Source organism: Hippocampus zosterae, chromosome 18 (assembly GCF_025434085.1).
Source record: "Hippocampus zosterae strain Florida chromosome 18, ASM2543408v3, whole genome shotgun sequence".
In the NCBI taxonomy this organism is placed as follows: Eukaryota; Metazoa; Chordata; class Actinopteri; order Syngnathiformes; family Syngnathidae; genus Hippocampus; species Hippocampus zosterae.
In genome coordinates, this window is record NC_067468.1 from 8,769,588 (window position 1) to 8,787,022 (window position 17,435).

The 17,435-nt window shown below is 45.2% G+C and overlaps 1 protein-coding gene across 8 annotated transcripts in view; it reads right to left on the reverse strand.

Moving 5' to 3' along the window:
* Positions 1 to 16,793, reverse strand: part of rapgef1b (Rap guanine nucleotide exchange factor (GEF) 1b) — a 39,955-nt gene extending 23,162 nt beyond the window's left edge. For 3 of the 8 annotated variants that reach the window (XM_052050569.1, XM_052050568.1, XM_052050572.1), the window contains exons 1-3: positions 11,740 to 11,963; positions 1,847 to 1,992; positions 1,085 to 1,263 (exon numbers count right to left, since the gene is read on the reverse strand). In XM_052050569.1, coding sequence (XP_051906529.1) covers positions 1,085 to 1,263; positions 1,847 to 1,992; positions 11,740 to 11,824 — 410 coding nt within the window. In that variant the 5' untranslated portion in view covers positions 11,825 to 11,963. Of the gene's footprint in view, positions 1 to 1,084; positions 1,264 to 1,846; positions 1,993 to 11,739; positions 11,965 to 16,395 lie in introns of those variants that run through there. The other 5 variants (XM_052050567.1, XM_052050566.1, XM_052050574.1 and 2 more) reach the window with 3 other exon arrangements.
* Positions 16,794 to 17,435: the final 642 nt, after the last annotated feature.

A 17,435-nucleotide genomic window follows, 5' to 3' on the forward strand; every position in this document is an offset into this window, starting at 1 on the left:
CCCTACACCCCTGCCCGGCGCCTCAGGTCTGTGGACCAGTCTTTGCTAGACGTACCAAGAACTAAACTGAGGCTCAGAGGGGATCGAGCCTTTTCTGTTGCTGGTCCATCTCTCTGGAATGACCTCCCACTGAACATTCGGCAAGCCTCCTCGCTGCCCATCTTTAAAGCCCTCCTCAAAACTCACTTGTATTCTTTGGCGTTTGACTCAGCATGACTTAGATTTGCTATTGGTTTTACTGCTTGGTGCTTTCTACCGCCTTATTACTTATTACTTATTACTGATTCGTCTTACTGTTTATTGTATATGTTAAATCGCTCCATGTACAGCACTTTGTATGCAGCGATGGCTGTTTGAAAGTGCTCTATAAATACTGTTGACTTGACTTGACTTGACTTATCAGCTAGTTCTGTGCAGTGTGAGCTCATCAGAAGTTGTTGGGAGCAGCTCACGCGCATTTCATTGACGATTCATTCTCCAAAATCAGATATTCATCTCCCAAAAAGTTCAACTTAATTTTAGATTCACCATGGCGTGCAGTGGACTTACTTTAAGGCCTAAAAGTAGTCCTCCTTGTAAACTCGCATGGCTCAAAAACCCTGTTGTCAACTTTGCCATTGAACTCTTTTGAAAGAACATTCAAGCTGGACATGTGCATTCAAAATGTATCGGTCAACTTACAGTTCACCGGAAAAAGTTAATAGAGTGCATTTTAGGTTCAGCGTGAATTGTCACCCCGAAATCCCAATACCGCAAACCTTTGGGGGGGTTGTCTCAACTAATTATAGAAGCCAGCAATGCTAACAACACAGCAAATAATCCAATAACTTGAAATAAAAATGACCTTTGAAAACATAAAACCAGTCGGTGACTTTTCTTCCAACACTCCCGAATAAAAGCAAATATGTTTGAAAGCCAAAACCATTGATCGTAAAATGCCAGACTGACTGTGTCATCGCAGTCCACACACTTCCGAGAGATTCAAATCAACATTACTCAACATCCAACTAGTCCTGACGAGTCTGCTGCGCATTCTTGCCATGCAGCAAAGACTTGTGGAGAGTTAAAAAAAAAAAAAACTCACCTGTGCTGTATGCGGGCCTCCCCCTGAACCAGAGGCAGGATGGCCTCCAGCACTTTGCTGGCCGAGCCAGGGAGCATCTCCAGCACCTTCTTCTCCACCACCATCTTGTCCACGATGGTCTTGAAGTAGCGAAGTGCGCTGACCACGTCTTTCTCGTGCTCCTCCAGTCGACTCACCTTCTGGATGAGAAAAACAAAAAAGGACATACATTGAGAATTGAGAGAATTGCTGGGGAGTATTATTGCATGCTCTCCTTTTGATCTGTTGCTGCTGTGTGTGTGTGTTAAAGTCGCAGTTGTCTGAGGGTTTAATATTATTGTAACATCTATGCTAATTTCCTTCATCAGTATATACAGATTGTGAGGACAAATACAATTTTGGGGGTGTTTAAAAGTGTCTCAAGTTTAAATGCGTTTCAATGCTGCGTTTTTAGATGGCCTGTAGGATTGCAAAAAATTCCAGCCATTTTAAAAGCTGTGAAATTAGCATGAAAATAGACAGTAATTTATGTGAATGATTCAAAAAAGGTAAAGAATGAGCAGCTAAGTCCACTTGAAGAAACAAAACGGATTCCATTCATCTCTAAAGTGGTTCAGACATCTGGCGACTGGGAAGCTGTGGGAACCAGCAGAGTAAAAACACACATAATAGAAAATGGACGGACAAAACATTAGACAGGAAACAAGGGGAAAAAAAGTCACAAACAAGCACACGGAGGAGACGAACTGGGTGCATTTTTCCACACAATACACACGCGCTTACCTTGTTAGCGGGCTTTTCAGTGGTCTTGGCCGCGGGCTCTGGCTGTAGTTGCTTGCCTTTCTTGGATGGCGTCCTCTTGATCTTGGGAGAATGGAACTTGTCCATCAGCTTCATGGTAAATGAGGACAGATGGGACCGCTGCGAGTCTACGGATGGGGGGGTAAAGCGGGAGAAGAGGAGCGGCAAAAAAAAAAAAGTTGCGGTCAGTCACGCTCGAAAGATTGAGGAAGAAACCAGATGGTGTCATCTTTAAATCATGGCGAGATGAAAGGCCCGACACCCGTGCAGATTTTAGGAACGCAAAAGTTACCGGTATCTTGGCGGAAAAAGTTGCTGGTTTCCTGCCGTCGGCACGATATGATGATTGAGAGCAGCATCTTTTTTAATGTTTGGCTTCTTATATACACACACGCACACACATTTAAATATATGTTATACATTTCTTTTCAGACATGCCCATTTGCTCCACTTTTAGGTCAGAAACCAGTGCATGTGCTTTCGTCCTACAAGAGAAACAAACTTTCTTCTCGTGAAAGAAGTGAGTCTCCCCTTTCTTTTGGTACGACAAGTGCTCACAGACAGAACACAACATTCTGTGGTCTTGAATGATCGGTCAAAAGGTTTGCACGGCTCTTAGCAATATGAGGAACTGTGCTTTTTTTCCCCCCTAATACGTGCCCTTTAAGGCAACTTGTGAACAGGACTGATTCATATTTCTTGGTAGAAACCTTTCGACATGAGTATGTAAACCTCTTGCCAACAACCCTCCATACTGGACCCTTTTGTTCACTCAAAGTTTAAAGAGGGCCCGAAGGACTCCGTTTCACAGCTGGAAGGCAGCCCAGGCATGAGGTGCAGCGAGTGACATCAGCATGCTGAGTCATCACCACCACAATCAATACAGCTGGCCGTTGCACATCACGCATCAACAGTATTTCTTCGGCTTGCCGCTCAAGGATGCACGCAACACCTCGCCTCGGCTCACTGTCGACAAAGGAGCAATCTGGCGACTACATCCCCCCCGGCCCTTTCCTCTCAAGTTCACCGGAAATCTGACATCATCAAGGAAAGTACTGTAAAGCGAATGAAGACATTGATCGCAAAAATCAGAAATCGACGAAAAAATGAAAAGTCTTACCCCTTTCAACACATTAAAAGTTGAGACAAACGTGCACATATGAAAACTCGTTTATATAAATATCGATACCAATTAAAAAAAAGAGCGTAAAAATATGAAATAGGGGGGGAAAGCGAACAACAACACAGCTGGGTCAGACATGCTCTCTGTGGAAGTCATGCGCGCGCCTTTAGCATCCACACGTCAAGCAGCCTCCCCCCGCTGACTGCTGCTGGACTGAGACGGTGAGGTCATCGACTATAATTTGTCTCACGCTGAATTTAAGGCGTCACGCACCGAGCGCAGCGGGCAGAAGAAACCACAGTGTCAAAACATTTTTTTTTCTTGTGAATTTTATTTATATTCTGCTGAACTGTCTCGGGTTCAGAGCCTTGCTGAAATCTTTGTAGACGCTGTTGTCGTAGTGATATTTGGAGCTTTTCTTTTTTTTCTCACCACTTTGACACAGAATGCACAAAGAATGGAAATGCACTCTTTTGTATAAAAGGGAGTTAGTAGTAAAGCAACTGGAATAAGCCAGACAGCTGCGTACGTCATCACTTATGAAGAACTGACCCGGGTTACTGATTCTCACTAGTCCGAGTTATCACTTCCGCAATTACACTTTCTGTGAATACCACACAGAAGCAACTGTGAATCATGTCATCAAACTGTTATTTTTTTTTATCTTAAAGTCAACCAAAACGCCTCCAGACTGACAGCTTGGTCCACTGAACCTCTGCTCGGATTTCTTTTCATCCACTTCAATAATGCAAATGACCTAAAATGTGTCATTGCGCACCACAAGATTGCCTTCTCCTCTTATTGGTAAGAAGAATAGCATGAAATTGTCCAATACATGACTCAAAAATTATCACAGATGAGAAGGGCTACAGGACACACAGAGGAAGACAATCGTCAGGTGACATCTGAGTTTATGACAGGATGAGATGGCCCAGTCCAGCCGAGTCGTCTACATAGGACAGCTCATCAGGCCCTCGCTGTCGGCAGCCTCATTGGATGCACTCAAGGATACACACACACAGCTGTCCCGTCCTGCAATATTATGCTCCCCTTCTCGGTCCTGTCCATGCAATGAAAGTGGACGTGTGTGTGTGTCAGAAAGGTCAACATAGCAGCTGGTGAGAAGGGCAGAGGCCAAGGAGTCTGGTGGGGGGGTGGTCATGTGACGGTACCGGAAACAAAACATGACAAAACCGAAAATAAGCCACAAAGATAAAATCCTAAATGGCATTCTTTTGGAATGGAACTTGGGCTTTGTCAAAATGCCGATGGGCTATTGAATTTGAATCAGTGCCATTTGCCACATCAAGAAATTAAATTTATAAATGCAAATAAAACCCACATCTCATGTGTAAATGGCCTCTTGCCCTGACATTTAAATTTTGGCCTGTTTTATTGCCACTTCTCCACTCTCTCCACATCCTCCCATCTCCACAGAGAGAGGGGGGGGGGGGGGGGGGGTAAGGTGCCAAAGTGAAACTGATGCTGTAAGACTGAAACTAATATTTATCCAACAATCATGCACCTACCCCCAAAAAACACACCCAGGGTGAATTTGCTAAACTACAGCACAAGCACAGACTATGGAATAAGGTCTAAATTTGATACTTTGTCAATTGAACCCCTGCAGTGTAGCTCGGGCCAAAAAAGTCAAATTGTGCTTCGAGGTACAAACATGATAATCCAAAAGTTTAACAAGCGCAAGTGCATTAGTTGCACGCATGAGTTTCTCAACTTTTAAGCTAAGTTTTGCAAGTATTCACAATGGCATCGGCCAAACTTTCCCCTCGCTCCTCAGATTCTCTTAAACGTAATGCTGTATGTATGCAAACTGATCTCTGGAAAGACATGTTTACAAGCGCACGCCGGCTGTTACTATGAAATAACTCGCTTCATAGGAGTGGCTTCATCATGTGTTAACTTAGCAACAACATTGCGTTCAACATTGTATTTTTTTCCCCTTTGTCCATAAAAGTTGTCAATGTCTGGTGCGAGGGCTGCTTCATGTCAGATCTAAAGCGGGGACACGGTGCCAGGACGGCATTTGGAGCAAGACAGGAATGCAAGAGGCTTTTGAGAGAAGATGAGCAGAATGGGAATTTGATGGGAAACAGTTGAGTACAAAGTGAATTATTTATTTGGACCACTGTAGTAGTGGTAGTGAAGTGCCTACCTCAATTATGTCCTCAGTTTATCTTTAAAGGGCAATTCCAGCGCGAGTGGCAAGATGGCCGGGAAAAGAAACCCCAGTTTGAAATGTCGTCCTTGTTAATGACTGATTGAAATGTAATAATAGAGGAAAAAGTCAACGAGGCATAGAGGAGAACTGACATTTTTTTTAAAATAAAACAAGAGTAACATTTGCTTGTCAGTTGATACGAAAAGACCCCTCGATAGTCAGTGACAAGCAAAGCGCTCCACATCAGTGGCCAGGAGCAAATATCAATGAGATGGATGTGCCGTTGTGTGGAAGCAAGAGTGCCTGGCGGAGAATGGCGATCCATAATGACCATCCATAGTATCCCCCCCGCCCCCCAAAAAAAGCTCGATCCATAACTGGCCACGAGAACTCCGTGGTTGGAAAAGCCAACATGAAATGTGCATTTTTCAACATGCGTCACTATGGAGGGGCTATATCAACCCACTTCGCTCATGATGGCCCCAAAGGCTTAATATCGGACCCCATAGACACACCTGCAGCGATAAAGCCGTACTTTAAGTGAGACTGCCGTTATTGGCACTTTGGGGGTTGCTTTTTGATTTTTTTTCCATTTCCAAAAAAGCTCTCCTAAGGTGTTTGCCCCACGACATGGTGATTGGGGTGATGCAACATTGTCATGGGATTGCAACATCGTTGCAAAAAAAGGACAACCAAAGTGTAATCCATTTTTGTTGTTGTTGTTGTGTTGCTGTTTACAAAGTGTTGTTATGGTCGGGTGGTGTAATGACGACGCCTTTCCGCCATCTGATGTCCATCCAATGCATTTTCTCAACCGAGCCCCTCTTGCTCGCTCTCTCTATGACGTCTAGTCCTGCACAGCTGCCACATATGAACTCTGGCGTCCAACAGAGGCACGTCCAATCACGTCGCTGCAAATCCACCGGGGCTCCAATCAGCAGAGTTGGCGTTGACACTTTGTGGGACCTCCAAGCAGCTGCGTGGCCATCTTATGGGGGCCGCGTCGTCTGTGCGCCATGTTCAAAGATTTGTAGTAACTATTCCCAAATAGGTGGGGATGGGGGAAATCATGTTGAGCTGCGAGCCCGTTGAATGAGTTCAATTCAATGGCGGAACAGATGAGGGAGCCTGACGCAGTGCTCCAGCTGCATTCCTAAATCATACAAAGTCTCTTTTCAACGACTGATGTGAAATCATATCACATCACGGACCACAGGAGGTTCCTTCAATAAGCGGCTTTGAGAAAGGAGGACTTCATTCCTGATTCGATTGGTGCAAATTCACCCAAGACTTTGACAAAACGGTCCATTCACGAGGTCAGACGCTGGCCGGCACGTGTTGCGCGAAGAGGGTTTGTGGTACCTGAGTGTGTCGTAGTATACGGACACCATAAACCTTTTATAGGCCCCTGGCTTCAATAGTCCCTCTGTTTCAGTTCAACACCAACAAAGCTCCTTCCAAAGCGCTCTGTGTGTACCGCACAACATAGTTTCTTCCATCTGTATAGTCATTAACAACTTCAGCGGAGCTGAACTGACTACGCGGAGGACGGAGCCCCCAAGGTGTAGGTCATTCAATTGGCCTATATGCTACACGCTGAAACACAAAGCACAAGCATCCACTGAGCGATGCTTTTTGGCACTCCACACAAGAAGGGGATGCCACAGGGCATGGTCCTAAGCAGAGGGCACCTGCAGTATAACAGACCAACATCATTAAAAAGAGAAGTAAAGGCAGGGGATGGTGAAAGTATGAAGACATTTGCCACCCCATGTCTGAAATGAGCCCCGGTGTGAGATTATCCCCGATTGGGCAAAATGTCAGTCGCTGGGTTTAACATAGATTACACGCATACTTCCGTGTTGCTGGGATGATTGCAAATTTCACGTTACTAAAGTGCTTCCCAACCTTTATTTTCCCATGGTACATATTTTACACGACAAAATTGGCACTGAACACAATCAAATAAAAATGTTACAACAATAATACTGAAATGTGGGCGTGTTTAGTTCGACACAAAGCTGTCTTTCAGTCATATGAATGGCTACATATGGATACACAGGTTAATCCGCGAGGTGCCAAAAATCACAAAAGCAGGTTAGCAGGCTTCTTGTGTATGTATAACCACTGATACCACAATGATATAACTATTTGAAGCCAAACTTGTTTAGAATTAAAAAAAATAATTCTTGGTGGCTCCCGTCTTTGGACAAAAGTTAAATACAGATATACTATATGATTTGCTTGTCAGCATGATCTGATTTTTTTTCTTTATCTACTGTATATATCTATCTATATCTATAAATATTTTAAAAAGTTCAAATTCTACCCAGCAACACAACAGCTCCAAATTGTCCTGTGAGGGCTAAATGGGGCTCCTGACACGCTTGCTCATGATGCCGAGCGTTCAAAGTGGGAGATAACGCACTACATTTTTTGTGGGGGGACTACCCCTCCTGTTCCTTCCCACCGTGAGGCCGAGGTCGCTGGCTACATTTCCTGTCCCTCGGTGAGCACCGCTCCCTCTTTTGTGGACATAACGACACTGTCTGTTCACAGCAGGCGGGACTGTGTCAGAACCTGACTCATCGTCACGGCTGGGGTAGACAACGCCTCCACTCAAAATTGACATTTTTTTTGTTAAATGAATCAATTAAGATTTTGAGGCCCAAGCATGTGAACATGGAGTGGTGGCTGCTTTCTTCTGACCTGAAGGCTGGTGCTCCGAATATTTGAGGATATAGTCCAACACAGACATGGCGGGTACATGTACGTTGGTGTGATCGCTGAAAGTAGCAGCTTCCTTAAACATATCCTAACGGTGTACTGAAAACAGTCTCATAGTGTCTGCACAGGCCCCCCCAAGACCAGATGCTGTCTTACCTCATTATAGTTTTCTCTCTAATCAGTAGGGTCTTGTATGCAGGAATTAGCACAACAGATAAGTGGTCTGAGGAGCCAAGGTGGGGCCAAGGGGCTGCTATAAATGCCTCTTTGATGTTGATGTAGGCTATATCCAGCGTGTTTTTCCTCCGGTAGCAAATTCTACAAGCTCATAGGAGAACTGTTTTCATGAGAGCCTGGAACAATGAAAATTCCCTCATAGTATGCGGATTACAACTCTTGGATAGTCTGATAAAGAACAGTCTTTGCCCCGTTTTTTGTCGGTGCTAGGAGGGAGCAAATACACAGCTGTGATGGCAAGACAAGTAAAACTTAAGTTTAACAACCAACGTTTCTGTTGTGGTGAAAGCAACTGTCGCTGTCCAACAAATAATGTAGATGTCAAACCAGAATCTGCGGTGGACAACCTGACAGATCTAATTATCTGTTTGAGGGGAGCCAACGCGTCCATAGAAATGTAGCCTTTATCACATTCACTCTCTGATGAGGCTATTTCGCGGCGTGTGAATGCAAGGCGCTTAAGACTTTGCTCAAAGCAGTCTGAACATTCCAGCGACTGTGCGGCTACTTTAGATATTTTCTGGCGTGTTCCATTTTAAGATCTGGAGGGAGCGTCTCAACAAACTATGACAGGCAGACAGTGCGTTCACCTTGGGTGAAAACCAACAGACAAAAGAGAACTGCCAGGTGCTATAAATACCCAGCACGTCAGCCGCGCTCAAGTCGGAAAACAAAGAGATCTGTTGAGATGAGTTCAGAGCCTTCGACAGACAGCAGCTGCTCTGCGCGAGCTGAGGATGACGAGAGAGGAGTGTCGGCCCCGTATGTGTAATTGGAAATGAGAGTCGCCGCTTGGAATTGAAGTGGATCTAAATGGGACGGGAGAAGTGAACCACTGTCTTTTTTTTCGTCAATGGACACTACGGCTTCATGTTAACTTCAAACATTTGTGTCTGTTTGTTATTAATATTATATTTTTTGTGTTAGTGCACACTGCACCGCTCAGCAGCCAATCGGTCTCACTTTGACCGAAAAAATATCTAAAAAATTAAGTACATTTAAAAAAAGCAGGTCATCTTTAACCTACGCTGGTGCGTGACCTGCATTACCCAGAAGCAATTGTAGCTTGCAATCAGAGCTGTTGCGATCTCTCTTTTTTTCCGTTTGTTTCATCTGCATTTCACAGGTGGCCCTGACAAAGAATAGGAACCTGGAGTGCCGGGAGAAACATTTTAAAATGGTACACGTGAGCTACAATAGTGATGTTGTTGCACTTAATTAAGACGCTGCAAAAGTGCGTCCCGTGCCTCCACGTCACGTCTCCACTCGGGCAGGCAAAGATTTCCTTTTCACAACTTCACAAACTCTTGTATCTACCGGTACTTCTATTTTGTTTTGTTTTGTTCATGTTGGGAGGGCCATTATGGCTGTAACTCATCATGGCGGAAGGCTGGTTGATTGTAAAGTAGATCTTAGGTAAAAAAATATTGGGCACTCCTGGAGTAGAACAAGTATCGAGCGGAATTTCAATGATGGCTCATTGGATAAACCCTCCATCCGATGCTAATGTGTCATCAGCAAAAAAAGCATGCTTGAGTTGTAGGTCAAAGGCAAGTCGGAGCGCAGCGCAGCGCTGCACTACTGTGGGAAGCTATCATGCCTGTGTTTACTCGAAAAGTTGCAGACACCAATTAGCATTTATGTCCAGCAGCGTCGTCATACGGCTTCTCTGTCGGAGCATGAAACGCCATAATAAGCATGTGTCAGGCCAGTAGCTGGCAACGTGACTTTGTAAAAAGACTCTTACTTATTGTCCTTTTCTAAAGACTTCCTTACACCGCATGTAATATGCGACGTAAGATTTGCAACTACAGTGAACCCAAGGTGTTTCGATATCAAGGCACAGTTGCCAAAAATAGCAAAAATCCATAATTGACACCTTGGCCCACAAAAATAAATAAATCGTTTTAATCGTGGGCCACATGGTCGTTGTGGTTTCTGTCAGTGGGCTGTGAAAATCATCCAGAAGTATGATCACCTCATTATAAAATTATCTAGAAATAATTTCCCTCAACTGCATCCAAAATGTTATCACACAAATGGAAGAAAACCACTTACAACGGAGAGGACCATAAAGAACCAACATCTAGCATGGACACAATTATGCAGTTGCATCAGGAGAGAAAGACAAATGTATTTTTACTTTAAAAAAATTGTATGAGAGCCATTCTAGGGCTGCTTACAGAGAGGAAATAATGCAAATGAAAAAAAAAAAGTCGTCGACTCTACCACAGTGTCACAGTCACTCCAGTCAAATGCTGCATAATGCTGCACACGTCCGCGGCTCATTCTAAGCGGCAAGGTCAGGGCTAAGTGACAACATCCCCGCTGGGGCGAACCACGCTGATTTAACCAGCGCCAACGTCGTGTTTTCCAAACAAGGCATTACAGCACCACGAAATGCTGCGATTACACAATAATTCGCTCGCTAATTACGCAGTCACAACATGTTGCCGGCAGGCTCGCCAGGATGGATGCGATTGTTTTATTCTTTTCATCCATGTTCAGCTTGTCCATTCCGAGGCCTTCGGGCTTGAGGAGCAGCAATCAGAGTCGTTTTAAACACCAAACCTGCATACGTCAATGCATTCATCTTGAAACAGCAATGCCCCCCCCCTCCATGGCACCGTTCCCCCCACCCCTGCACTCACAAGGCCTGCAACGGAAGGATGTGGCGCGGCAGAGCGGGCTCCCTGCGCTGGGTCCACCCAAGGGTTTTAGCCCAGCAAATGAGCACCTTGTGTAAAGCCACACGACACAGAAAGCCCAGAGAGGAATGTCCCCTGCTGCATATCATTGGGTCGCAGAAGCCATTTTGCATTCAAAGCCCCGATATTACTGGCGAGCATCAACAGTAAGATACAAAAAAAGAAACAAATATTCCAGACGGAACTGTAGATTTATAGACAAAAATCAGTCTTTCTTCAGAAAAAAATAAAATCATCTAGCAGAACCTGTGAGTGCTCAAACGAGTGATTGTTGTACAGCAAAGCCTGTTGGCAAAGAAGCCACAAAAAAAAAAAAAAAAGGGTTTCAGGCTAGGAACCAAACCTTCCACGTCAGGTTTGTAGAAAGTATTTAGTCACAGCAGTGCATAAAATGTTTGGCTGGGTTGTCTTTAAGTCATTTCACAAAACAAAATGATTCGCCCGCAAGGCGACAACAGCTCGCGATGCATTTCAATGTCACAAGAGAGCATCTGTCAACTGGTGAGCAAGCCCCTTAAATCTCCACCGTATCTACTTCACATGTCAATAGAGATGACTTTATGTGTCCCCCGACGTATTTAAGACGTTGATTTACCTTTTAAAACATTTTCCTTTTTTTAAGTTTGACCGATAATAAATTCATAGCTACGACGGCTAACACATCACACATTCCAACTCCGATAGTAGAGAAAAAGTCTAAGTCTCATTCGAGCGTGTTTTGCCAATCATGCTGCCTGGGTAAAATGACAGAGAAGTGGTTGATTACGAGTGTTGCCATCGGGGAAAAAAAAGCTACAGCTTTTGCCACATGGAAGTATGTGCGATGTTCATTTCAATTTTCCCCGAGCAGCTCTTGCTTATTTTGCAGTCACAACTACAATCCAGCTAGTCTACATTTTACCTGAGTAGTCATCGTCTAGGTCCCCTGGAAGAGAGGAGTCTGTGTCCTCGGAGGAGGCTTGGCTCCTCCAGCTGGTGTTGCCCATGCGAGAGGCCCCGCGGGAGAACCCGACTGAGCGCTCGACTGACAAGTTTTTGCTTCCTAACGGCTGTCTGCTGTTGGGACTGGCATTTTTTTTTTAGAGCCCTGCTGAGAATTAGTCACAAACTAGCTCATCGTGATCACGCTCGCTTGACCCACAAGAAGATCCACAAATAGCTGAGGAGGAAGGGGTGTGGGGGGTTATGAAGCGCTTAAAAGTCGTGGTTTAACAGGGCAGAAGGCCGGCGGTGCTACCACAGGTGCCACCCACTTAGCTGGCGTGGGGACGCACAGTGTGGCGGGGATGAGAAAAGGCCACCAGCCCGCGGACGGCCAGCTGTGCGGGACACAGCGAGAGCAACAGATGACTCATCTTCATCGACAAATTGTAAAAAGTAGCAGTGTTGCGGCATATCCGGCGTCTTCCAAAACAATCTCGACGTCCGTGGTTCTTCGGCAGAATAGGCCACCAACTGTAGTCGCCGAAGCTTCGCCGGGAGCCATCCATGGCTAATCGATAACGGTGTCCAAGCAGAAGCCGCCCAGCGACCGGTCTTCTTGTGCTCTGAGCGATTCTCCGTCTGGCGTGGACAGATTCCCACCGCTTCCCAACGGATCTCCACCCTCGATTCCTCCCTCTGCTTGCCTTCCCATACAAATCACAATAATTACAGCGCAGCTAAATCTATGCGGGGGGTGGGGGAGGCGGGGAGTGCTTTGCAGCCATCAAACCTCAAAATTGCAGCGCATCACAACTGAACTGCCGAGTAGTATAAGGAGCGGGGGGCTTGTCATGAGTGCACCCCCTGGATTGTTTTCTCTTTCGGCAAAGGGTTTCCGCGTCTGATCACGGTTCTTCCTTTGCGCTTCCCACGATTGCACAGATTTTTAATACGACTTATTAACATTCGTCTTCAGGCATGCAAAGATTTCCTAATTTAGAGTTGCATGTCTTCAGTGTTATTACCACCTTGTGCCATACTATGCCAGGGCAGCACTGAGGTCTGCTAAAAGAGACCCGGCGTAATTAACACGCAAGAGGCAGAGATGGACCCCAACTAATTTCCAGGCATTGCTCTCATAGAGGAGAAGGAATATAGGCTTTAATTTGGCCTGCACTCTCCAGCTTTCCTGCTTTTTGTGTTATTAAAGAATCACTGCAATGTGTAACTTGAGAGAAAGTGCAAACAAGCGCTAAGTAATACTTTTGAAAGTGTGTTACCAGAAGTGCAAGTGTGTTTAAAGTAGGGCTGAAAACAGATCCTCAGGTAATTTGAGGACCTGGGTTTGGAAAAAAAATGCTTGAGGCATTTGTTTTTCTTCTTCTCCGAGTACCCGCTTTTACAGATACACTGTCAAGAAGAAAAAGACAAGCCAACCGCAGCAACAACGGTGTACACTATGCATGGCAATAACACACCGCCACCGCAGTGAGCAGGTCAAAATCAAAATAAACCTCGACTTGCCCAAATAATAGATGGACATCATTGCCTTCGTCTACTTTTATTTTAAAATTGTTCCCGGCAGCATGTTTGCGGCGTTGACAGATAACTCTGAGACTGTTTGGAGTGTTTTATTGCAAACACAAACTGTTGCTACCAACAGCAACAAACACCACGTTGTCCTGAAATAATGTTCAATCGCTAATTAAGGGCTCTTTAAAAATATAAATAAAAAATGACGCTCACATTGTATTGTACGCAGTGCTAACCGCAACGCAGCCTGCCACAGTTGTAACTGATAACTTTAACTCAGTACCAGCCAATTCTGGACCAAGTCTGAAAAGACGTTTAAAAACGTCTTTGGGAGTGAATGAGTTTGGCTTATTCATTGACTGAGCTTACAATATCGCGGTCCGGACGTCCCTTTGTTTCATTAACCAAAATTTAACGGGATAGACCTATCTAAATTCTCACTAATCTTTCTACAGGAAAAAAAGTGGGTTGCTCTGCACAGTTCAAATTTAAGTGTATAATGTTGCTTATCTAAAATTGAAAACTAATTGGTTGGTTATTATTAAGTGGATTTTTTTGTCTTCCGTATCTTAAACTGAGCAAAATATGTTTTAATTTATTTTCCCTTGAACAGCCGATTATTCGATAGAACTTCCAGTAGGGCATCCGAATACCCAAATATTCGACCGTTACACTCCTAGTTTAAAGCGTGTGAGAGGGGGGAAAATCTACAGTACATAATAAAAAAAATATGATGATCCCCCCACAAGATCTGTGTCGCACAAATTTACACCTGTTGCAGGAGCCCCGCAATAAGCAAGTTCGCTTGAGTGGACTCGGAAATGACTGACGCATCTGTGCTAATGCAGAGTAAACTCCTGAGCTTGAAACGGCAAACATGTTCCACAAATTGGTACGGAAGTTGGGGGACAAGCAAAATAGGAAGTGGCCGTCTACTTCCATTGACCGCTCATAGAAGTGAAAACAGGCACTAAGAAATACGTCCATTCTTCGCTTCCTCCCTTTTCACGAACATCCCTATGTGTCGATTGTCCAAAACAAGACAAAAGAGTGACATGGGAACACCGTTACCATGCTGACGTGAAAACATGTTGATGCGTGACGACGGGCTGTACGTCTCCCGTCAAGTTCTACGCATTGATTGGCCCTCTTGGCCAACACACTATGGCAACCGTTTGGCATGGCGCATTTTTGGCAGTGTTTCACTACTAAGTAACTCAGAAAAAAACACATTTAGTTAACCCGATGCTGATATGACAAATACACAATTAATATCATGGAAAACTTCACTCGTATGCAAAACAAAACCCTGTGATCACCATAACAGTTAACTAACTGGCAGCCTGCACAGAAGCTAACATTACAACTCAACTGGTTGAGCACTCCTGGTTAAGGTCAACTCGCAATATTGATTGTGAAGGTCCAGGGCGGATTAGAATGATGGGCAATACGGAGTCTGAATTCTGATGGGACAAAAAAGATCCATATACCCGTACTAGAAGCAATGCAGCTAAAAGAAAAGCGACAAAATGAAAAGAACAGAACGCTGGGAATAAATTAACATTTCATAAGAACTCAATTTTTACTTTCTTCAATCATCCCCTCGGTGGGAAGCAGTGCCCCAATCCTCTTTTCTATGATATCTGATTGCTAACACTTTGGAGCAATTGTAGGATGCCTGCGGGAGCAGATAAGTGCTGATGACTTGACTCTTGAAGGGTGTTTTTTTGTTTTGTTTTTCTGTTATTTAAGTCATCTGCTGCGAGGCAGTGACAAATTTTGACACCCTGTGGTTAGGATGTGACACTCTCTTCCCTTGTGTGTGCCCATCCATCTGTGTGTGTGTGTGTGCGCATGTCTCAGAAGACAGCTGGTTGAAGTGGGGATGCGCAAAAGCAGCCGACGGGTGTAAAGTTTCGCCAGCCAAAGCAAACTAAGGGGACCACCCTGCGCGTTTTACTACCTTGTACTTCACATTATTACAATTGATAATAACACACAGAGAAAGCGACTCAAATCACTAGGAAATGGAGTTGAGTCAACTTGAGGCGACCAGTCACCGCAACTTGAACTCCATTCAACACTCATGACTGGACTAAAGTCAACTTTAGTCACTGAGACTTGGAGTTGAGTTGAGTAGACCCAAGTCACTGAGGCTTGGATTAAAGTATTGATGGCTTGTGACTTGGCAAAAAAGAGGAGGTAGTGAGTTAAAAACTGACTTGAGACGATGACTTGCCAGAGTTGATTTTTTTTATTGTATGTGTTTGCATAAAAGATCAAATAAAACAAATATTTAGGCTAATAATTTTTTGGGGTGGCGGGTCTGTCAATAGAGATGTCTTATTCCTGTCTCGGTCTGAGAAGAGAGGCTTTAATGCAAAACTTCCTGAACTACTCTGCAAAGAGAGCTTGCTGTCAAGTTTCTTTAGCGGGCTCCCTGATGAACCCAGGAACCGTTTTGGTGACCCCTGAGCTGGATAAACCGATCTCTAATATCATTAATTGACCTTAAGACCTTTTTTTCCCAGACCAGATATTGCAAGCAGGACCACATTAAGATGATTTTCCTGAAGACAGGATTTGATTTACGATAACCTGACCTGATTTTGAGCATTCTTGAGACTTGAAAATTGCAAACGTATACATTTGGAGCACGCGTGGCTTGACGAACGACCAAAAGTGCGGTGGCACGGTCGTCTTTGGGAGCATACACGTCAACGATCCTAAGCAGCCGGCCGAGCCCAAGGCTAAACCGTTAGCCGCGCGGCTAGCTCCCGTAATAAACGCCAAGGGACGCTGCGCGCTCCCGAGCTTCGCTGGCTGAGTGAAAGCGAACCCGGCGACTCGCTTGATCCTCGACGTAAAGTGAAAGTATAAGTCCGACAGTGAACACACCCCCAAATCTCGCAATACCGATGTGTGTTTACTTGCTTAGAATGATGCCGGTGAAGTAGTACCCCCCAAAAAGCTAAAGCGCTAAGCTACAACCAAAAGGTATGAGGCCCGATTGAACGAGAAGAACACACAATGAAATGTTACCACGGGAGCATAGCGAGCGTCCCCGGTCTCAGAGAACCGTTACACGGCGGAGTCTTACCTTGCTTGCTCTCGATTTTTCCCGACATTTTCTCCTCTCAGTGGCCCGCACTCGGCGGTTCCGAGAAAAACGCTGGCGCTTCGCAGCTGGTTCGTCGCCGTCGCCACCGACGACGACTATTCCCTCATTTTCCGCACACCGTAGTGTCCGTCAGACGGTTCCGGTGGGCTCAAAATGATGTATCCGACTTCCACACACATGGTGCGGGTCCAGGCAAGAGGGGTGGGGGAAGAGGCCGTTCCTTGGTCAAAGTCGGTCCGTCGCTGGGTGAGTTTACGCTGGGTCCACGCTGCACGCGCACGCGTTGACGTCTGGTGGCCGAGTCCGTGAACTCGCTAGTGGGGAACACAACCAGCAAGAAAGCCAGTCAGCCAGCCAGGCAGTGACTAGCGAGCGAGAGCCCAGACGATGTCGCAGCGACACCGCGTGGCAGGAATGAGAAACGGCAATCTGTCAACAAGAAGATGGGCGGGTGTATGGAGCACCGAGCCCGCGGAAGGAGGGCAACTTTACACCAGGCGGATATGGTGGTTTGGGGGTGTGATGGTGATAGTGTCGTGCAGCGGTCTCCAACCAGTGGCCCGCTGCCAACATTCCCTTGCAGATGTGACAAAAAGTGTGGGTATTGAAACCTTTCAGTAGAAAAATTGTGAGGGTTGAAGCAGGGAACCCGCCCTAGTAGGACAATTACAGGACACACATAGACAAACAATAACCATACTCATACCCGGGGACAATTTTGAGTGTTCAGTTAACCAGCCGTGCTTGTTTTTGGGGTGTGAGAGAAAACCAGAGTACCCAGAGAAACGCCCCACACTGGCACCAGGAGAACATGCAAACTTCACACAAGAAGCCCGGTGCCTGGAATTTAATTCACAATCTCTGCACTGTGATGCAGAGGTGCTAACTAGTCATCCACCTTGCCGCCCATTGCTGAAACATTTCACAAAAAAAGTATGGGTGTTGAAACCTTTCACAGGAAAAAATGGATATTCAGACAAATAGGTTTAAAAACTTTTACCCTGGAAATGCGTGGGTGT